The sequence below is a fragment of the Antrostomus carolinensis genome, unplaced genomic scaffold (genome assembly GCF_000700745.2).
Source record: "Antrostomus carolinensis isolate BGI_N321 unplaced genomic scaffold, ASM70074v2 scaffold76, whole genome shotgun sequence".
Taxonomy (NCBI): domain Eukaryota; kingdom Metazoa; phylum Chordata; class Aves; order Caprimulgiformes; family Caprimulgidae; genus Antrostomus; species Antrostomus carolinensis.
Genome location: NW_010323670.1, coordinates 21317 through 44272, shown reverse-complemented (window position 1 = coordinate 44272; position 22956 = coordinate 21317). Strand labels below are relative to the sequence as shown.

The 22956-nt window shown below is 36.9% G+C and overlaps 1 protein-coding gene across 1 annotated transcript in view; it reads left to right on the top strand.

The window, feature by feature from the left end:
- Nucleotides 1–1053: 1053 nt before the first annotated feature.
- The window catches only part of DDC (dopa decarboxylase), a gene marked incomplete at its 5' end in the record, with an annotated part of 39115 nt that continues 17212 nt past the window's right edge, over nt 1054–22956 (top strand). The window contains 6 exons of the mRNA XM_010170626.2: nt 1054–1076; nt 1547–1681; nt 5904–6047; nt 14297–14363; nt 16285–16379; nt 18192–18259. Coding sequence (XP_010168928.2) covers nt 1054–1076; nt 1547–1681; nt 5904–6047; nt 14297–14363; nt 16285–16379; nt 18192–18259 — 532 coding nt within the window. The remainder of the gene's footprint in view (nt 1077–1546; nt 1682–5903; nt 6048–14296; nt 14364–16284; nt 16380–18191; nt 18260–22956) is intronic.

Here is a 22956-nt window from a genome sequence, read left to right as displayed (position 1 = left end):
ACCCAAGAGGGGTATTTGTTTTCCTATACCATTCTATATCTGTAATATTCCCCTCAGTTGCTGCAACGTTGTATGCAGTAGCAGCAGCTATAAGAAACTCACAAAACTGTCTCCAGCTCGTCTTTGTGCTTTGATGCAAGCCCTGGGGTCCACACTACTGGAAAGGCAGATAAAATACATTCATCATGGCAATATATTTAGTAAATGCTTAGAGACTGTCCTTTTTCCTGATTACTCCATTCATAAGGCTGTTTAATTTCAGCTGGATGGAGTTCACTCGCTGTTGAGATGTTGACATGTGTAGAAGGCAGCTTTGTCTCCTACAAATAGCTCAGCTGACTTCAGTATTAGGAGAAAGTCAGAGTTCACTGGGATCATTCTTATGTATGAAATCTGTAGTATCAAGCCCACCTCCAGGGAAGAAATAAGACCTCCCAAATATTTAAACATTTTTTGTCATTAGTAAGTATACAGAGGTCTTCAACAGAGAGAGGATAGAGTTTTGGTACTGGATAAGTAACATCACTCCAAAATCAGCTTGTTGACAGTGGGGATATTTCTGAGACATACTTATTAATATAAGCAACTGTATTCATTGCAGTGTTATGTGCTTGGCAGAGGAAGATTCACGTGATAATTGTTCAACTTTGAAAGTACCTAAAATCTTGATATTGCATATGGACACCCAAACCATTGAAATTTATGAACGTGTGTTTACAAACTTACTTATAGTTTAGAAGAGAAGTTTAGAGCATGTTTCATCTGCCTGTTGTAGAGGAAAACCATAGAAATAATTTGTGGGAACTTGTATTCTCTTGTGAAATGTACAGATCAATTGATACAAAGAATCCCCCTCTTTGTTGTCGCAGAGTATCCAAAACACAATTCAAACTCATGTTTTCTAAGTCAAAGTGCAATTTAGAAATAGTGTGTGACTGTTCCTTACATCTATGTGTTTTTGATGAAGAAAACATACATAACTAATACTTTGAAAAGCAGTTAGCTATATTGAATCATAGCTTTTTTGCTTTTTCATTGTTTTTTCTCTTTTAGCCACAAAAATTGACTTGCCCAGGGTAAATCTAAATATTAAATAAGCATTCTAATTATGCATGTTGCTTAACAGAAATGAGAGTTGACAGTCAAATTCTGATGGAAGTTCAATGTGTGGAAATCCAAAGTAGCAGAAATCAACAGTTACTCTGCTGTTGTTATTGCTTAACAAATGATTGGTGCCTGGGTCAAGAGCCTTTTCATGTGCGTTTAAGTCTATGAGTCTAGCTTTCTATCACTGATTGCAAGGCTGATGCCTAAACTGAAGAAGCATAGAGATTAAAGAGAGCAGATAGAGGCATCAGGAAGGAGGAGACCAAGATCAAACAGAGATCCTCCTCTGCTGTCACACATGTTCTTAAAAAGCATGAGATTTCACAGTTTCTCATATGCAGTTCCTGTTAACAATTTTGCAGATTCATACAGAAAAAATGTCTACTTTTCTTCTTCTGGAATGTGTTCCTTTTGAACCTTCCTTCAATTTGTCCCACAGGGAAGTGCAAGCGAGGCCACCCTGGTTTCACTGCTTGCTGCAAGAACAAAAACTATCAGACGGGTACAATCAGAAAAGCCTGAGCTAACAGAAGCAGACATCATGGGCAGGCTGGTGGCCTATGCTTCTGATCAGGTGAGTACCTCTCAAAAACATGGAAACCTGGGGTCTATAGTTAACAATTTCACCCATCTCAATAGGCAGGTGGATTAAGTATAAACTCTTTGGATTGGTGACTATTTGGTTTAAACAAGCAAAATCTTATTGTACATCATAAGTGGGCTGGAATCTCATGTGTGCTACCATAATAGCTTGAAAGGCTGGAAAAGTGGGCCCATGATAACCTAATGAGTTTCAATGAGGCCAAGTGTAAGGTTGTGCACTTGGGTCAGGGCAGTCTCAGGTGTGTGCACAGACAGGGAGAAGAACTCATTGAGAGCAGCCCCGCTGAGAAGGACTTGGGAGTCCTTGTGGATGAGAAGCTTGACATGAGCCAGCAGTGTGCAATTGCAGCCCGGAAGGCCAACAGTATCCTGGGGCTGCGTCAAAAGAGGGGGGACCAGCAGTTCGAGGGACATGATTTTCCCCCTCTACTCTGCCCTTGTGAGTCCCCATCTCAAGTATTGCATCCAGGCCTGGAGCCCCCAACTCAAGAAAGATGTAGAGCTGTTTGAGCGGGTCCAGAGGGGAACCACAAAGATGGTTGGGGCTGGAGCTCCTCTCTTATGAAGAAAGGTTGAGGGATCTGGGCTTGTTTAGCTTGGAGAAGAGAAGGCTCAGGGGGGACCTCATTGCAGCCTTCCAGTACTTAAAAAGAGCTTATAAACAGGAGATAGAGTGAATATTTCCATGGGCAGATAGAGATAGAACAAGGGGGAATGGTTTTAAACTAAGAGAGGGGAGATTTAGGTTAGATATTAGGAGGAAATTTTTCACCCAGAAGGTGGTGAGGCACTGGAACAGGTTGTCCAGAGAAGTTGTGGATGCCCCATCCCTGGAGGCATTCAAGGCCAGGTTGGATGGGGCCCTGGGAGGCCTGATCTGGTGGTTGGCAGCCCTGTCCACAGCAAGGAGGGCTGGAACTAGATGATCTTTGAGGTCCTTTCCAACCCAAACCATTCTATGGTTCTATGATAATAGAAAGAGTAAATATCTGGAGGTCAGTGTTACATAAGTATTGCTTCTTTACAAAAAGAGCTCATTTGAAGTAAAGATTCTTGAGTAAGGTGTTAATTTCAGTTGTGCTGAGAAAGTCTAGACCATCTTTTGTCTCATCTAGGCTTGTGTGTCCATGTGTGCACACATTATTTTCCTGCTACATACTCATGTACAAACAAACACACATACATCCTCCCCCTGTATGCATGCATGGGTGCAGGTGCACATACACAGACAAACCTAGTGCATGTGGGTATAAAGCAAATTGGTCGTAGTACTTGAAGAAGCCCGAAATTATTTTTTTTTAAAGAAAAAAAACTCCTAAGGATTCAATGTATTGATCCAGTTAAGAAATCTTCTAAGAAAACAGAAAACATAATCCTTGATTTCTGACTGTGAGTGGTATTTAACAGACTGAGTTAGGCTAAATTCTCAGCAGGCCAGGATCATGAGAGGCTTTTACTGTTAAGGAAAGCAAATTTTAGTCTTGTGAGTTCTGCTGCTACTACCTTTCTGAGACGCTAATCCTACTGAAGGGTCAAGCAATGTTGTTTCTATCAATCTCTGTGACATTTTCTTATCCAAATGTCAATGAGATAGAAGAAACTTCCTTAGTACTTGATTTTTTGTTTAAAGTAGTATCTGATTATGCAGAACAAAATGGCCAGGTTTCAGACTTACCTTGATTTACTATTAAGTGTATGTTGAAAAGCACTGGAGAGCAAGTTAAAAGTACACTTGCTATTTTCTGGGAGGAAGAGGGACTACACTTGTAGGGTGAAGAGAGTCAGGACAGGAAAATATGAGGAAAGATAACTGTTTTCAGAACACACAAAGGATATTTGTCCTTTTTTTATCTGGGACCCTAAGGTTTGTGTTGTGCAGACCACCATTCCTGGAGCTCAAACTCTGACCTGATGATGCACAAAGCCTTTTACTTGTTTTTATTTTTTGTCCCATGTAAGTGTCTGACCTGAAATGAGGACTGACAGGCCTTCCCGCCTACTGAAGGTCAGAGGATCTTATGTTTACAGAAGGATTTGCCGTAAGATATTGTTGACCTTTCAAAGCAGATTGTTGCAAAGCTCACCGGTCCTTCTGCATTAAGAACGGATCTGTGTGACTCATAGGCAATAATCCATGACAGAAAGTAAACCTGAGCCATTCTGTGGGAGAGAAAACCTTGCGCTGTCAGAGCACAACACTATAAGAATGAATTTAGGAAGGAGGTGGAAAGATGGCTGAGAAGGAGACCCAGAGCAGAAAGCTGAACTCTGATCCCGTATATCTTTGGAGGTCGTTTCAGTGTCTTGGCATTTTGGGAAAATCTTTATCCCATTGAAACAATTTTGCTTTGTGTTAATGAGAACAGAACAGGACTGGCAACAAAGCTTTCCCCAATAACTACATGGGGGTTTGGAGACACAGAAGAGCATCCCTGTCTGTTTTAGTGTCTGGGCTATCCTGGCTGAGGCTCCTCTTGCAAGCAACACTGAATGTGAGATCTTGGAGCTGAGTGGAGCATCCAGCTACCCCTGACAGTAAACACCTGACAGTTTGGGACAGGAGTCAGGGTAGCTTTTTGATATTCTTAAATTTTCTCAGGCCATTCTCTTCATCAACCTTTTTTTGCCATGTTTCTTTGGCTACCTTAAGCAGCTGCCCACTCATTTCACTGAGTTCTGGTTGGTTCCTTGCTGTCCTCAAGGATGGCAGGAGATTCCCAAATACTTTGCTGAGGACTAGGAATTCTGTGGAGCACCAGGTCATTAAAGATTTGTTTTAATGCAAAAGCACCTTGGCAGTTTTAACCTTAAGGTTGTGAATGGCTGTAATTATCAGAGAGCCTTACTACAATTTTGGAGACTTGAGGAAGGAATTCTGAAGTTCTGACTGGCTAACAACCTCAGTTTATTATTATGGTTTGCTTGTTTACAGTTCTTGTATAACTCAGTTATAAAATACCTCTTTCCTTATACACTTGAATGAAGTATGGTGTTGCTATGGTACACACATTGTTTTTCACTTCAAAAGCAGTTAGTTATATTTCAAGTCTAGACTTCTGTATTTTCTCGAGCTGGTTCCTAATTAGTTTGACAAAACAGTTCAACAAGAGGCACTGCTGAGATACAAGTTAATAGTCAGTCTGCTTCTAAAACACATCATTCTAGGGATTATGTGAAGTTGAAAGGCAGAAACTTTTATCTTCATCTAGTCTTGTGCAGTCTGTGTTTTGGTTTAATCTTTTCCATTATTATATGCTAAATTAGAATAGAATTACTAAGTGCTCTTGTAGGCACCCACAAGAACCAACCAAGGTAGGATAGAGATTATGAATGAGAACCATCATGATATGAAAAGATGAGGTATTTTTCTCTTTCAAATTAATGATGATTAATCAAATTGTAGAAGGTGGAAGGTAAAATATCTTCTTTTGGGTTTAGTCATGCTCTAAAGGAGAGTATTTTGTGGCTAAACATACCTTTTCCTGTTAATAGAGTTGTTATAGTATTGTACTTCACATTTTTATAAGAATTTCTTAGTGATATCTTTGTTTTTATTCACTGGGATGTACTTTATCTTCTAAGAAATAGTATTTAAGGGACTAAAATAACATCTTGGGAACAATCCTCAATTGCCTATCAAAATAAATGAATGATTGAACCACAGTTTTGTCAGGAGGTAATGTAGAAAAAATAGTAAGGTAAGAAAATATCTCAGTTTATACCATTCCATGATGTATATTTTTTTAGGGTTCAGCAAAGCAGTACGTCATAAAAATATACTAGTGAGCAACTGAATCATTATCAAGCAAGCTGATTATTTGCCTGTCTTTTGATTGATTTGGAGCCAAATCCTGAAGCTCTTAATCAATCCTATGTAATGGTGAACATGTTAATTAAAGCTTTCACTAAGGTTAATTGAACTCTTGTCTGAATGATGCCATGGCAATCGTTTAAAGAATACTTTGGGTTTTCTATTACTCGGGGTGTGTTTGTGTATGTATGTATGTGTGTCCATCTGTCTGTCTGTGTATCTATATGAAAGGAAGAGAGGTATGTTACATACCAGCAACAGTCTCAGAATCTCAAGTACCTCTTTACTTGAAATAAATCATTTTTTGTTTTCAAATTCAAATGAACTTCTTATATTTAGTAATAAAAGCTATCTGCCTTAAAACCTGCCCATTTCTTTATAGGCTCATTCATCAGTGGAAAGGGCTGCATTAATTGGTGGTGTGAAGATTAAAAGTGTTCCTTCAGATGATACATTTAGTGTTTGTGGTTCAGCCCTAAAGAAAGTTTTGGATGAAGACAAAGCTTCTGGTCTTATCCCATTCTTTGTGAGTACTGGATTTTAATTAATCAATGGATTTAGTGCTTCTGATCAGCTGTTTTTGACATGGGTAGATGACCTCTTCCCTAACAGAGGGATCGATAGGCAGCCTAGCTAGAGAGAGCTTCCGTGAGTGTTCACGCAGCTTTCTGTGCAGCACTAGCGACTCATTTGAGCAGCTGGTTGCACTTCTCAGGAAAAAATGATGTTTCAAAAGGACTTAAGTTATATCAGACAGTTGAATAAATGCAGGTGAATTTTGTAGTTGCATGTAATCCCACAATGTTATAATCTCCTAACACTTGAATTCTGAACTGCCTTTTTTGCAAAGGTATACTTTCGCTTTTTAGGTTCTAATTTACTTACACATAAAAAAAGTTTAAAGGCAAAAAACTAAATTATGGTATCTCAAATTTAAGTATTTTCAGGAAAAAATAGTTTATCGTCCTCACTACTTTAGCAGAGAAATAAACTTCCATAGTTTAAACCAAAAAATCAGCAAGAACAGACATTGTCAGACAAGTATTTGTGAGTATATGACTTATCCCTAATAGAAGAGCTATAGGGAAACTGGCTGTGGAAGTTTTAAGGTGTCATCATTTCTTGTTATCTGTCCACTTTCCCTTCCAGAGATTCCTGCTTCCACAGCAGTCCATCAAAAGCAAATGTTTACATTTCAGTAGCTAAAGCTCCTAAATCCCCCAGTTTTTGACACAGAAGTGTTAGATTCGATACAATTCTAAAGTTTGGTTCTGCTATAAGTGCCTGATTGAAAAGAATATTTGCTTGTTCATCAGATCTACTCTTTCTGTCAGTTCAGAACACCATCTTATTGTTTCAAGTTAAAGCAAGATTTTACTGTTTGTTTTTTCATAGAGTAAGTAGCCTCTGTTGTGTTTTTGTACATCATCAACAATATTTTTTGCTCATTTCCAAGCATTATGCCTCTGCAAAACTTAATGTAGACCATGATCTATATAGATCTATAAAGGAGTATAATATGCTACCAATAATACATTTTTACTGGCCTCGACTGAAGAAAAAAATGAAAGAAAAAAAAAAAGCTATTTTAGAAACGGGATTTTTTAAGAGAATCAAAAGCATGTCATGACTTTTTCAGAAAAGTTATGTCTGATGATGATTTTTTCTTTTCCTTCATGTGGTAACATTTTGAAAAGGGCTAATGTGACTTAAATTTCTATTAACTGTTTTTCAGAAGAATTAGCAAATTAAGCTTGCTTATAGTCATGGATAAGTGCCAAATAGGACAAAGAAGCTTAAATTTCACCATGCTCTTTTGAAAATGAAATCTTTTTACTCTTCTTGTTATTAACCTTTAGTGTCTGTTTTTATGTAGTATGAGGATGACTAGGGTCAAAAGTGGTTTTTGTATGTGCAGAATGCTGCTAATTTCTAGTCTGCATAGAACTAGCGAGTCCTTGGGATGACCAAGCACACCCCATCAATTGTCTTCCGATAGAATAAGACTATGACTGAGAAACAAAGCATCTATAAGGCTGCCCAAATGAACTTTCTTCTGTGGGCTGTACCTATTGAAATGGAGATGTGCTGTAAGGCATGTTTTAATTCTCTGTTATATGGTACCAGCTCATAATATCTTATATAAGATTCTACTTGTTTATTTTACTGTTAATTTTAAACAATTACAAGTACAGCACTATATCACATCTCCGTGCACTAATTACAAATTTAATGTGTTTTTTCCTCATCTTTTGTCCATTAACAAAAAAAAATAAAAGCAACTTGCCCCTCATAAATATTCTTTCCTTATTAATTTTTCTATGTGTAGCAAGAAGAAACAAAAAATTCTGGTTTATGCATTTAGTTACACCTTTACAAAGGGTGATTTAACTGTTGTTTTTCTTCCTCTGTTTGCTTAGCTGTGCAAAACAGGCTTTCAAAGAGAGTAGAGGCTCAGTTTGAGTTAATATGGCCTGTGTCAGGTCTCTTCCATTTATTTGTATACATAAAACATGTCAGCTTAGATTAAACTAGATCTCATTATCCTTATGGTCGGCCTCTCATTTCAAAAGGTGTGTTAATTCTCTGTCATGCTGAGCAGCAGCCCATGCACTGTATTAGTGCTCCCTTTTCTGGCTTGCAGATTTCAAAAGCCTTCCCATTTCTTTTGTTCTTGAGTAATTTGGTACTATTTTATTTTGTTCTGGCGACAAAGATATGCACATTGCCAAGGAAACACCTTACGCCACTTTATTCCTTCTCTCCCTGTATTCACTGATCCTTCACTAAGGGGAGTGATTCAGCATCAAAGCAAAAAGTTTAACAGAAGAAATTCTGCCTGAAGAGACAGCAGAGATACCATTCCTAATGAAGAGATCTGAGTTGCACCCAAGCTGATGCCATTTCCCTTATAAGCAAAAAAAAAAAAAAAAGTTTTGTAGGTGATTATAAAGAAAATACAAGCAAATTACAATGCCTTATAGGCATGATTCTCCTCTAATAATTAATGAATAAATGAGGAATCATTAAACAGAACTTGATAGAAGCACTTTGTTTATAGATGTAGGTGGAGAATCAGGGGCACTTTTGCTTGATGTGAAACAGATTCTCTCATTACAGCACTCTGGTAATTATAGGTTTGCTTTTCATGTACATAAGATTTGGCAATCAGCCTTTTTTTGGGAGGGACATTGTCTTTAAAAAGAGTCTTTGAATTCCTATCCACCATCAATATGTTTTAGCACTAGTAATGTGTGTATCATTTTGTTCAGTGAAGGCTATTGCCAATTAGTGTACCCAGACCTCTACTTTTGTTTCCTTTTTTTATTTCTAAGTTCAGACTTGTGTTAATTTGTCTCTTTCAAAATACTTTTGCAGAAATTGAAACAGAGATATTTTCATATAGTAAAGCAAGCAGACTGTGCAAACAAAGCACTTAACCATGTCAGGTGTTGAGGCACTAAATTTGCCACAATTTACTGAGGAGCAATTTCCAAGTGTGGCTGATAAGCAGCCCTTCATCTGGCCACTAGTTAAGAGGGAGCTTTAAAGCATGTGCTGAAGTCGTGTCCGTTTGGCTAGTTATGAACACTAACCAGTGGTTAAGTACATGCATAAATGCCTTCCTCAGTTGAGCGCTATGATCCCAGTTTGAGACAGGCTTCTACATTGGATGAATGTTGACCAGGATGCTGAGATATGGAGACCACTAAGTTAAGCACTGCTAAATTCAGATGTAGCATCCGCTGCATTCAAGCCTAGCTCACTTGAATGTGTCTAAGTGTCCTGTGAACTTTATGCTGTCTTTCATAAATTAACACTGATGTATTGCAGCTGGCATATATATAGCACAATATACTTCAACAGCCTCATCCAGTATAAAGCTGCTAGAACATGATCGCCTTGCTGCTGAACAAAGGCTCAGCATGAGATCTCTGATTCTGGCTGAAATGACTCTTCTGAATGATGATCTGCAGGATATTAAGAAGCAGGCTGTTTGTGTCCAGACTAGCTTGGGAAACAATAAATCAGAATTAGACTGACAGAGGAGCCATCTTTTCAGTAGAAGTTAACACTTAGATCCTGACCACAGATTCTCATTTGGAAGAAGAATTCTTGAGACATGTACAGATGTCCAAGGCAATGTTTCTTAACCCACAGTTTGTGAGTGATTGCTGTTTCATAAAATACTGAATGGTGGTTTAGTAAACTGTTGCAGTTTTCTTCAGGCCACAGACATTCTTATGAGTGTGGGCTGGCAAACAACTGAATAGGAGAAAATAAAAATAATAAGAGAACATTGAAAGTTCTGCCTCATTTTAGTTAATTGCAAATGAAAAGCTTTGTGATGAAACTGTGCAAAATGTGTCTGCATCTTTTTCAGAAGCTGTAGGAGGTCTTCCAGTTGAAAAGATTGAGAGTCATAGCTCTCAGGCATCATAAAGATTCATGCATGTTCCCTGACATAGCTCTTGATTTCAGGAAAGTAATACATGAGATGACTGATGCAAGCAATTTAACTGCTTTGTATTCACAACCAGGGCTGAGTCAAATTTGAAGTGCACAACCTGAAAAGGATAAGGCCTGCAGGCTATACTGAGCCATCAGTCCCATTTCTGGGATGCAGCCTGTCCCCAGCCCTGTGCACAAATGTGATTTTGCCAGGGTTATTCAGGTTACAAATTGAGTTAGATTCGTTGTGTAGTACTGAGGCGGGGTAATGAGAGTCCCGATAAAAGCAGATGCTGTCACTTTAAGTTGTTTCTGAGAATTAAAACAAGTAGCTTTGAGGCTTAGACACCTGCAGAGAGGACAACAAAATTAGTTTAGAAATTAAGGTACACTTTACAGAATAAGCTATTATTTAAACAACTAAGCGTATGTTTGAACTCATATAATCTCTCATTGAAGAAACATACTCCTGATTAGAAGGAGGATACTTCAACTGCAGTACAACACTAATAACAATAATGTGTAACTTGCTGTTGTGAAATCTCCACTATTGTTTTACTGCTGAGCTAGGCAAGACAATTTCACTCTAATCTTGTCAGAAAATCCCTACCATACTATCATAAAATATATGTAGTGCACTCTTTATTTGGCTACTTTCCAATCCAATGGGTTAACCCCTATTCTTTATGTCTGTAGAAAAATTGGAATTTTCATCATGGTATCCTCCATTTCTTGTGACCCAATTTGTAGATCTATAATTTGGTCAAAGATGAAATGCAGGTTTTTCCTGATTGTGGGAACATCTTAGGTAGACAGTAATGCGATAAATACATTTTCACTCCATACGTACATGCCCTCTTAGTAAAAAGAGAGATCAAACTTGTTCCTTTTTAAAAAATATCCTGCAATCTTTTTGAAGCAACCTCCCTCAAAGGATGATTAAACTTCCAGAGAAATCATAAATGTAACCCCAAGGCACTATAATTATTTTGTTCTTCTCCTGTGTCTCAGGAACATAGGAAGGGCCAGTATAGATAAAGATTAGATTATTTTGAGGGAAAAAATGTGTTAGCAGCAAAATTTTATTAACTATATATTCAAAGTGTTTCAAATTTTCAGAATTTTGTTTGTTTCAAACTCAAGTTCTTATTAGCTTGATATGGAAAAAACATTGAATTGTCCCTTTCTTATTTTAATAACTTTTCTCATAGCCAATATTTTTTATTGGTACAGTGAAACATGATTGTAGTTATTGATATTACTGTAATTGTGAAGTTGGGGGAACATGTGCACTGTCAGGGATAAAATACTTTCAGGATTTTATATGACTACATTTAATCAGGTCTGCCCTATACAAAGGCAGGATATGACTTCATGTAAGAGTGTACATAAATTTATATGAACTGAGTACTATCTGAGTACTTTCCATTAAACAGAAAAATTCAGCTTCCTACAACAATTTAAAATATCTCTGATGTTTATGGTTTAACATAGATTTAGAAATGTTAAAAAGTGTCCTTAAATGAGAGGTTTTACCTCTCTCTCAATAGATTATTGAATTAGTTCAATATTCCTGGGATGTATCATTTTAAATTCTGGGTTTTTGAATACATAACCTCCTGCCTTTTTTACTGGATGTTTATGTTAGTGTGGGATATCCCAGAAATTTTGAAAAATCTGGTTTAATAAGTAGTAAAACAACCATCTCGCTTTGCATGAGTTCTCTGGAACTTGTAAATTAAAATCCCATCACATTTATCCAACTCTTTGTCTCCTAATCACATTATTTTTTCCAAGAGGTCAGGCCTTTCTAGTGTGCTGTTACTGCTTTATTTCATAGAATGAAAAGAACAAAAAATAAAGCTTGATAGGAAATGTGAAAAGCAAAAATATACCTACATGTTAAAACTTCATGAGACATTACTGGGAGGACTAGTTAGGGAACCCCCAGAGGGAAAACCAGCTCTTTGTCCCGAGATTTGTACAGGACCTGCTTCAGGATGTGACTGCAGATGATTTGTAAGTCTCCAATATTGAATAGCTGATAGAAGCAAAAAAAGTCAATAAATTCTCTAGCTTGAAAGCCGGTGACAACTTATGAATGAGGATGAGTGTTCAAGAGAACAAATAAAACCATAAAATATTGGCAGCTATCAAGCAGCCTGTTTAATTAGAGCAGAAATACTTAATGCAAATGTGTATTACCTTTTAAAAAAGAAGGAAGAAAACCCTTCTGAAAAAGCTGGCATCATTTAACTTTTGAGTAATGGGAACTCTTAGAATTAACGAGAGATATCAGTGAAATGCAGGAGAGACAGAATGTGAATGTCCAAGCTAGAAGAATACAAAAGAGCACACACTTGCCGAGTGAAATGTGATATTAGGCTAAAACAGATTATAGGATTTTGGCAAAAATTTTGCTACTGGCATAACAATGTAAAATTGTTTTTCTTGGAAGTAGAAAGCTTGTTGTGCTGGAGAGAGAGACTAAAAGCTGGAAGCAGATAAGGCCACGTGATGTAACATAAATGTGAGCAAAATCCTTTGCTACAGAAGTGCTTACTCACATCACAATGACTGTAACAGAACAGGCCAAAAGTCCTCCCCATCCCACACACTCAAGCCCCCGGCTGCACCTCTCAGCTGGGCAATGGCAACATGTGCCCATTCTGCAGCAGCTCCACACCTAAGGCAGCAATGGTAACAATGCATGCTGGTCTTCAATGAGGACATCCTCTAGTACAGCAGAAGACCTACTGTACTGGACAAACAAAGCAGATGCTTAAGAAATAGAAGGTATTACTTGGCATGTTGGATCAGCCAGAGAAGTCCAATGCAGAGAAGGAACCAGTGGAAACATTTCTTGATTGTATCACTTCTGCTATCAGGGAGAGCAGTGAACCCAAAGGCCCTGCATACCTATTCATTATGGAGCTGCGAGACAAATATGCACTGTATGGAGCTTTAATGTTATAATTGTATCTATGTTTTGCTATGACAATATGTTTGTTTCTCGAAAGATCTAGTGGATGGACAAGTATCATCTAGGTGTTCATTTTTCTTCCTACGGGTCTTGTCATGAATTCACTAAGGGATGTGCACACATACACACAGAGAAAAAAATGTGTCTAGTCGCAGATATATAGGGGAAAAACAGTGAAAACAAAAGATAGTGCATTGACAGTGTACTTGGCAGAAAAAGTAACCAGAAGTACAAAAATAAAAATACAGAATTCTGGGTTTCACGTATTTATAGTAATCTTCTGGCTGTACTATAATTTGTGTGCGACCTTGGATAAATGATCTAGTTCTTTTGTACTTCAAGAGTCAAAACCAGCATACTTTATTTACCTATTTAAACTGTGTCCTTTATTATATAACAAAACAGTATCATGCAAAAACCAGACCTAACCTTTATTAGTGCATGCAAAAATCAGACAAGGTGTTTAAAACATAAGTGTAGCAATGAAGAATAAAATAATGGCAGTTTACATGCACTTAGTAGTTGTTTGTTTCAGTTACAATCCTACCTGCATATTCCCAGTAAATCACCATAGCTCATTTTCACTCTTTCTACTGTGAAACTTCAGCATTTATGTTGCCTCTGCTTTTGGCCTACTGGTCATACAGCAGGATGCATTAAATGAGGCATTAACACAATGAAGGAAGAATGGTTCCAGTATTTTAGGATAAATTTGTGAGAAAAGGTTTCTCTGGGAAAAAAAATCTTGCAAACCTAATAGTGAACGTAAGCTGGTAGTGAACAGGTCCCAGGCTGCAGATCCATTGAGCTCAAATCAGTTACAAGTCTCTGTTACAGAGCTGTGGCTCTTTAATTCAGGCAGTAACATTTTATGATCCATTCAGTCAATAGGAACTCCAGCACCTTAATTTGCTCAAGTTCAGAGCTTGCTTATATACAATAAACTGCAAATCATTTTGATGATAATTGCATATGTGAGGTTAGTATTGGGCCACATGGTAAGCATGTGGAACACATAGAAAACATATAAAATATAGCTTTGATATAATACTGTGACTACATTACATTACTTACCAGTCAATTTTATATTAACAGCCGGATTTATGCAACTGTCTCAATGGATGCTTATGGGACCTTTGAAGAAAATTAAAAATAAGATTCTCAAAAGTTCAACTAAATGATAGGTGTTGGCTAAAATAAATTTATTTTGGCCTATATCATCTATTCTCTCTGTTTATTGTTGCCTTTGCAGACAGTTTTTTTCATTTGTTAATTTTCTTTGCAATAGCACTTCATTTTTTTTGCTTTTGTTTTGTTTTGGTTTTTTCCTGGCTCTGCAGGTCTGTGCCACACTTGGAACCACCCCTTGCTGCTCCTTTGACAAACTGTTAGAACTGGGTCCTATTTGTAAGTCTTTGCTGCTACTTTCTAAAATTGCAGACACCAGTTTAAGCCATGCTGAGTCATTTCCAGGTCATTATGCAGTGTCAGTGACCAAATTCAATAAGGCTACTTATAGATGAGACCTTTAGTTAGAATTTTCTTTCTAATATTAGGTCAAGCAGCAAACCATTAAAGGGTACAGAGGCCATTGCCTCAATGCAAGTCCTTCTACCTGCAAGCACATCTCAAGCAGTGGTAAAAATTAGGAATGCAAATTCTCCTCTGCACTAAGTGTTTTGTTTTCGTCTGTTCTAATGACTATAAAAAGCAGGGAAATAGACACCAAAAATCCACATGTATGCTCCTTAATCCTTCCTATCTCTTCTCCAATTTCCTTCCTCTTGTAAGAAAACAGGACGAGTGCCAGGGTGTTTAATACAGTGATGGAGTCATGGACTGCATGAGTATTTCTGTGTTACGTCAAGCTTTGATCTGCAGCAAAGGCTGGGTCAAAAGCACACGCTTGCTGGCAGGTGACAATGCAACAGAAGGCACCATATCTAAGTGTACATTTAGAACAGGAGGTTTATAGCTATAAGCAATTGGAAGCAGCCTCATAGGAACATGGCTAGATTCAATGTTCTGTTAATTTATTCAGGTGGGGCCTAAAATATTTGGAGTTTGTGTGGTGGTGACTTGCCCTGTGAGGTTTCCTGACCGTCAGCACAAGCTCTAGAGACTCAATTTCTCCCAATCCTCCTTTTTTAGAAAGGTTTCTAGTAGTCTGCTTAGCAGCTAGAGATTATTTTGCTGTTCAGGTTATTGCTATAGACCTGACCTAATAAAATAGTGACACCAATGCTTTTAGGTATAGCAGCTAACCATGTGTGTTTCACCAGTTGCTCTCAATGATTTTCTGCTTGTGCAGCAGACACCAGCAGAAGGATTATGCACTACTCAAATAATAAGCCTCATGCTAGCTTTTCTGTGTGCAGAGGAATTTTCTTCTTAATATACATAAGCAGTAGTCCTATGAAATAAAGGCAGTGTATCAAAACAAAAATATTTAAAAATAATCAGTTGAACTTTGAACACATTTTCAAATAAACCAAAGTTGTACATGTTATGAGTAATATTTTATTAGCTTTTTCCAGACATTTATGCAAAAAGAAAATGTAGTTCACAAGAATGCAAATTCCAGCATGAACTTGGTGCCCAATTGCAGATCTTAATGGATAAACTTCTGTATGTGGAAATACCCATCAGATCATTTGGTGACCACTGTAAAGATGTTATGTGGGCTTCAGTCATTAACTCATTGTTACTGTGTGGATTAATACAGGTGATCCATAGCAGAGTGTGAATACTAAATTACTGAGAATATATGGGAGGCTCATATGCTAAAATATTTCTGCAGAAACCAGTAACTAATCAAAACTACTAGCACTTCCTTAACCTTTCAATGCTTGCTCTTGCATAAGTGTCTCAGTCCTTGAAATAAATAGTTTGCTGCACATAGTTCAAAAGCATGTGCATGCACATATATTAATATGTAAAAAATACTGTTTAGAAACATTTGTTTGTGATTCATGAGTTAGAAAAGATAACTACATCTCTAGATACATCTTTTTAAAGTGTATTTTATAATGGTTCCTAAATCAAAATAATTTAATATTTTATGTTGCTTGGCAAGATCAACCTAGACATGTAAGAACTCTGTTCCAGTAGAAGTGGAGAGGAAAAAGAATATGCTCTGTAGATGTCTTGATATATTAATGGCAACCCAGATAGTAGAAACATTTAATCTCTTAAGTTAATTTTAAATTGCAAAAACAATAACACCAAAGAAAAATATCTCAGGTACTGGATTTAATGCAAGTTGATAGGGTTTGTTAATCTGCTGTTTAATTTATTTCCCTTTCAATTACTTTTTCTTTTTTTTTAGGTAATAAGGAAAATATCTGGATGCATATTGATGCAGCCTATGCTGGGAGTGCATTCATCTGCCCTGAATTCAGGCATCTTTTAAACGGAGTGGAGGTGAATGAAGTGCTGCTTCTCTAGCAGCTTGCTAAAACCTTGCTCTTCCATAGAATTTGTGTGTTTCTTATGCATCCAACATTAATGACTCTTCTAGAATCTCTGAGTGCGCTGCACTTCAAATCCCTGTATATTCTATTCCATTAATTATGTTTATATATTTTTTTACTGGTTTATTCTGGTAGTATGCAGGTTACCACAGTACATAAAAGTTTGTCATTCAGAATAGCAAGTAGTAGTGAATCAACAGTGCCTTACAGAATAGAAAAGAGGAACTTTTTGCCAAATATCCAAACGGGCATGTTTATAACACCCTAATTCTGCATTATGAAAAAAAGGAAAAAAAAAAATCAACAAATTAATGAGCTCATTATGTCTGATTTTTTGCATACATCCTGAAAGTTATATAGGATGCAGCCAGTAGCTGTATCTCAAGCAGACAGGGTTTAATAACCAAGAGAGCTAAATGAAATATTCCTCCAACAACACTCCTGTTCCTTTCCCCCCGCCTTGCTGAGCTACTTGGCATTCAGTTGATTAGATAAGAATACTTCAATTTCCTGCTGCTCCCCTCAGACAGTCAGATAAGTCCTTGTCTTCCATGTCAGTGGAGAAAATATTACTGTTTGGTCAAGCCAGAAGTTTAAACACAGCACTGATAGGTAGTGACTAATGAAGAAGAGGAGGGAAACCCCCCTAACAAATGAAGTATTCCTTTCTGTCTCTTTTTATCAGCAAATGAAGCTGCTTGTAATTTCCTGTGGGGAAATATTTTTAAAATTATTGTTATTGGTTCCTGAAGGAAATGAAACAGCATACCTTGTCTGAGCCAGCATTTGTCAGAAGAGTAAATATTTAACAACCATGAAGAGGTTTCTTACCTTACATAGTACAGGGAGCTAGCTAGATAAATGTATAGAGAGACAGACAGACAGACAATCTCCTCTTATGAGAGCAATTGTTAATTGTTTACGAGTGACAGGGAAGGTTATGAGAAGCAAATAAGAACAGAAAAGTGCTACATGGAGTAGTCAGACCCTGGTGCTGCCAGGTCCCCATCTCCCTTTTTTTAAGGCTGATGGTTTCTGCCTTTGTTAACACACAAAACATGGACGAAGCCTTTCCCGCATGATGTCCATCTTACCTGCTTGTGTTTCCACTGATGCCACGCCTAAACATGTGTCAAGTAAAATGGGCCTGTTACATGATTTATAGAAACATGTATTGAAAATGCTTATTCTGTGCTGGCTTTTCTTTTGACTTAGATGAAAAAATGACTTCTACTAAAAGAAAATACCCAGGCAGTTAAAAAAAAAAAAAGTAATTTCCTGGTCAGTTGTAATTTTATGAATGAATGTGATATGCAGATCCTGAACTAAATGCATTGTCTCTATGCCTGAATTTTGTGTGTATATGCTTAATATTCTTGGAAATAGAAAGCTTAGTGTATTGTTATTGGAAATTGGAATATGAACCACAGTGGTTGTTCCAGATTTTTTTTAGTTTACACTAAGATACATATTTTTTCGTAACATATGTCTAAAAAGTATAATTGTTAGCAAGTGCTCAAAACGTTGGTTATACCAATAGCCTAGCTGCACACCTAACCTGAATTCCATCCCCAAAATAAACAAAGATTTAACTACAATAGTTTTTAAGTAAAGTGACATCAGCATGAACATTGTCTATAAAGCCCCAATTCAGGAATTCATTTGCAGTTAAGATGTACTCAGACAGTTTGACAAAGTTGTGTCATTAGGATATGGATCCTTTTCTCTTTCATAATTCTGGTTTTTATTTATCTATTCTCAGTTTGCAGATTCATTTAACTTTAATCCTCATAAATGGCTCCTAGTGAATTTTGACTGCTCTACTATGTGGTAAGTATTACAGTAAAAGAATACATTACAAGAGACAAAAATCACATGTTAAATTAGTCTCCCTTTTATCATTAGACATTTATTTACATTTCTCTATTAAAATAAGGAGTTCTGGATAGCTTTAACTTTTGTAAATTATTTACAAAATTCACTCTTTCATTTAATCCACATTTCAAAAAGTTAAAATTTAGAAATAGGCCTGAGCTCTGCATTATGTTCCAGAGAGAAAGAAATCCTGAAAAGTCTGCAGGTTCATACTTGCTCCGTTTGGGTACTGTTTAAAACATAAATGAAAAAAAAACTAATTTAAGGATGTTGATGCAATGACCAGCAGGCTAAACAGCTTTTTCTTTTTTTCCATAAAATTTATTTTTCAGCCTTGATTCTTTCAAAAGCCTTTTTAAAAATACTTAGGATTTGCCTGATGAAAAGCAGTTGTTTTCAAAAAGAGCTATTTTTGCTATTTTGTACTGATTTTCAGTTTCCCTAGATGACAGCAGAGACAACATTTTGATATAAAAAGATGCCAATGTAGAAACCAGTAGACATACTTTGAAACAAAGCAAAATATGATAGCAGGAATAATAATATCCCATAAGAGATGATCCTATTGTGTCCCAAACTGGAATTTCCGAAACCTAGTGATTATCAGCATCATGGCTAGCGATACTTATTAGCAAAACAGCTATTCAGACTATTTATCAAAATAAATGAAAACATTAATTTCAGTTACATTAGAACAGAATTTGCAAAAAAGAAGGAAAAATGGAATGTTAAAAAGAAGACTCTAAAATAATCCAGAAAAAGGTCACCTTATTTAAAAGAAGAATCAGTGTGAGACAGTGATCACTTAGTTGCCTTTCATTAACCTTTGGCTCTTTTAATATCCTCAGCAAAGTTGAATTTTCCACAAATATGTATATTAGTCAGATAATACATTTTTTACTTTAGTAGTTTTCCTGACATAGGCACTTTAAATATCCCAAGCCATTATGTATTTTTTTCTTAGAGTAAATGGCTTACATTTTGATCCTGATTAGTCAGTAGTGGCAGTGATTAACATAACACTCCAGTTTATAAGTACCTCATGACTAGCTGTCTCTCTCTGTATGTGGAAATAGGAAGATGCTGGAACTCCTTTGCTAGTTTCTCTCATGTTTTTCTCATCACTCAAAGACATTATTAACAAAGGAGTCACTCGGAAATGAGAAAATACACCATCATTCTGTTTAATGTTTGTAGGACAATTAGAGGCCACAGTCTGGTCCCTACCAGTTTAATTTCTTATTAATTCTGCTTTCCTCAAAAACCCTGTGGAATTGTGTTTAAAGTGTTTTACCTGCATTTCCAGGAAAACAAGGTATATACAATCACACTGTTTTGTCAGTTTAATGTTCCCATCTCAGGTGACTTTAGCTTCTTCCTAGCAAAGCTTAGACTTCAGATTTATGAAAGTATTTTTCTCCATTTTCTTTCTTCCTTTTTTTTAGATAAACCATTGCATAAAATGCATGTTTTCAGAAGTAGTAGTTCCATTACAGGGAATCTCAAGAGACATTGCAACCTGTCTTCTTACTCAAAGTGAAAGCTTCACAACTATAGCCATTCAGGCTTCATTTCAGCAAGGCATCTATGTGTAGATGTAATTCACTTAATAAAGAATGGAGTATACATTTAAAGTTAAACTCTTTGACTTGAAGCCAAATCTATTGTCCAACTAAGGCCCCTGTCCAAAATTTGACTCTCTTATTGACCATAACACTGCCTGAAAAGGTGAAATGGAATAGCAAAGGATGAAGGAACCTGGTGAGAAAAAGTAACTGTGAAGGATACATAGTCCCCTTAGGATCCATGGGAAGTATTAACCATGATATTGTAATAATATGGAAAGAGTTCAGTAAAGAGTGAACACCACTGCAGAATCAAGTTAAGTTGAGTTCCATTGATGGACAGGCTTCTAAATCACCCAGGCTCCTCAGCAATTTCCCCAGTAAGCACTCCCATTTCTTTTCCTTGCAAGTTGATTAAGATAATCTAGCCATTAGATCTGTAATGTAATTATTTAACTACTCAGTGCAATATGTATCGCTGATGTCGTTTGGGATTTGGAGGCAATTTCGTTATAAACCTTTTGTAAAATATTCTCAGACTTCTCAATGTGCAGAAAAGAGCAGACAATTTCCTACAAAAAGGAATTTAATATAGCCACTCTGAGAAGGGTATATTTTCCATATTCAAATATTAGCATCCTTCAGAGATTTTGCCTTGAAACTACCAGTGAATTTTGTCTGACCTGTTTAATTAGTAGCCTGGAATATGATAAAATAGGAAGAATTGCCTTCCTTTGGAGAGAGTGAAAATAATAGTCTTGCAAAGTCTTGGTATTTTTGCTTTTCTATTACTCTTTTCAGGGTTTAAGTGTTAACTTTTGGTTGGGAAGGTTGTTTTAGTAATTGGAAGGAAGGAGATTATAGGAAATCATAGAAACATAGAATGGTTTGGGTTGGAAGGGACCGTTAAAGGTCATCTAGTCCAACTCCCCTGCAATGAGCAGGGACATCTGCAACTGGATTAGGTTGCTTAGAGCCCCGTCCAGCCTGACCTTGAATGTTTCCAGGGATGGGGCTTCTACCACCTCTCTGGGCAACCTGTTCCAGTGTTTCACCACCCTCATTGTAAAAAATTTCTTCCTCATATCTAGTCTAAATCTGCCCTTTTTAAGTTTAAAACCATTTCCCCTTGTCCTATCACTAAAGGCCCTGCTAAAATGCTTATATGTAGATGGAAGTGAAATTTTCCTGTTGGTTTATAATATGAAGTCACCTTTTTATAATTTAAAATAGACAGAATAGAGTGAGGCTGTTAAAAGCTGCAGATGTGCAATCCAAGTAAGTAACTTTTCACAGATTTTCACTGCTTTATTCACCAGGACTTTTGTTGTGCTTTTTATGAGTACTTAATATGTGAATCTGTGCTACTCAAGCTAGATCTTAGTAAGTCTATTACCATAACATCAAGCTTTAAAAAAATTCTAGTTTATCAATGACACTTTTGAAATATATATTTACAATCCCTCAGTCAACCAGAGGTATTTCAAAGACAGTTAACACCACTCCTGTCCAGTACCAGACCACACAAGCACTTACTGCAAAGTTTAAATACACAGGGTGAAATCTAGACATGGTATATAGAGGTGCAACTTAACTGGTTCATATACATTGACATCTAAGGCTTTGGATTTATTTTAGTAATCCTTTTAGATAGTTTTTCATGGTTGCCAGATTAAGACCTGTGAAGTCCCCAGATGAATCAGGCACCTTCTTTTAAAAAAGCAGTAACATCACTAAGAAAGTGCAAGATAACCACATTTTTTTTAGCTTCTAAGTGACCAGATGTTCCTGCAGAATAGTTATGTGTTTTATTGTTTAGCACAGCGTATTGCAGGAGAAGGAGTGAAGCTCTCACAAGACAACTAATGATATTGCTTTTAACTTGGGTTAGTTGCATATGGAATGAGCTACTGAAACAAGAATCTATCAAAGTAATCAAATATATCAAATAAACTGCAGGAGAACAACTTAGGGTTTGTTCGCAATATCTACCTTAATTAAACCTGCTTTCCAGTAATAGTTTCTTCCTTCTGTCCACAGCATATTTTCAACACACAATTAGATTATTAATTGTTTTTATCAAGAGTATTCTGAATGTCTTTTACTATTTTGTGTGCATAAGCTTACTTCTCTTCAGCTGTGTATTTACCACACCTGAAAGCAAGTACTTTGTTAACCTTGGTACTCTCTTGACCATTAAAGTGAGAGGAGGGCTTTTTGTTTCTTTGAATAAGATGTTTTATGAGCATAGTCTAGATGTAAATGAGACTGGGAGTATGTACTGGCCTGTGCATTTATACATACATACTAAAATATTGGAAATCAGATTTTTACTTAGAATTTTACATTAAAAGTGTTAAAAAATGGGTGCACAGAAAATCATAAAAGGTTTGGACTTTTATCATTTAGATTGTGCCCATGTTGATGTAATTATTGCTTACTTTGTGAAATATCTACAGGCTTAATATAATTATGTAGCAGTCTCTCCCTTTTTTTATTTCTGGTTTCTTCTTTTTCTGCCTCTATAAACCCCATCATGTGCAGAGGTGAGTCAATCTTACACACAGAGTGAAGCATAAACCAGCAAAATCTTGTTATTGCTCACTGGCAAAATGTAGCTTATTCTCTCTAAAAGGGACACGTTGGCTTTTGAACCTCAGTCCAGTTACACCACCCACTAGCTGGCAATAGTGAGGTATGCTTCTCAGTTTTACATTGTGCTGTAGTATGTCTGTCAGTAATTGTATATTGGATCCAGCTAAGGGCAGGTGGTACAAGAGGGAAGCCTGAGTCTGGACCCGGTGGCTCGTCCTTATCAGTGGCTGCTGCTGCCACCACTGCAGCACAGAGAGACAGCGGGAGCATCCACAGAGCCTCAGCGCGGCTGTGCTCTATGTCTAGGAAGCCACAGCTCTTCCCACACAGCTTTGTACTGCAATAATTTCAAGGCAACTTCTGTTGACTGCAAACATTAACATTGCTTTAGCTAGTCTCACATTCTGGTGTGAGTGTCTATCACCATAAAAAGATCCTCTCTGTCTGTTTCTTGTCTGTTTTAAAATATGCATCCATGCAGTCATGCTACCC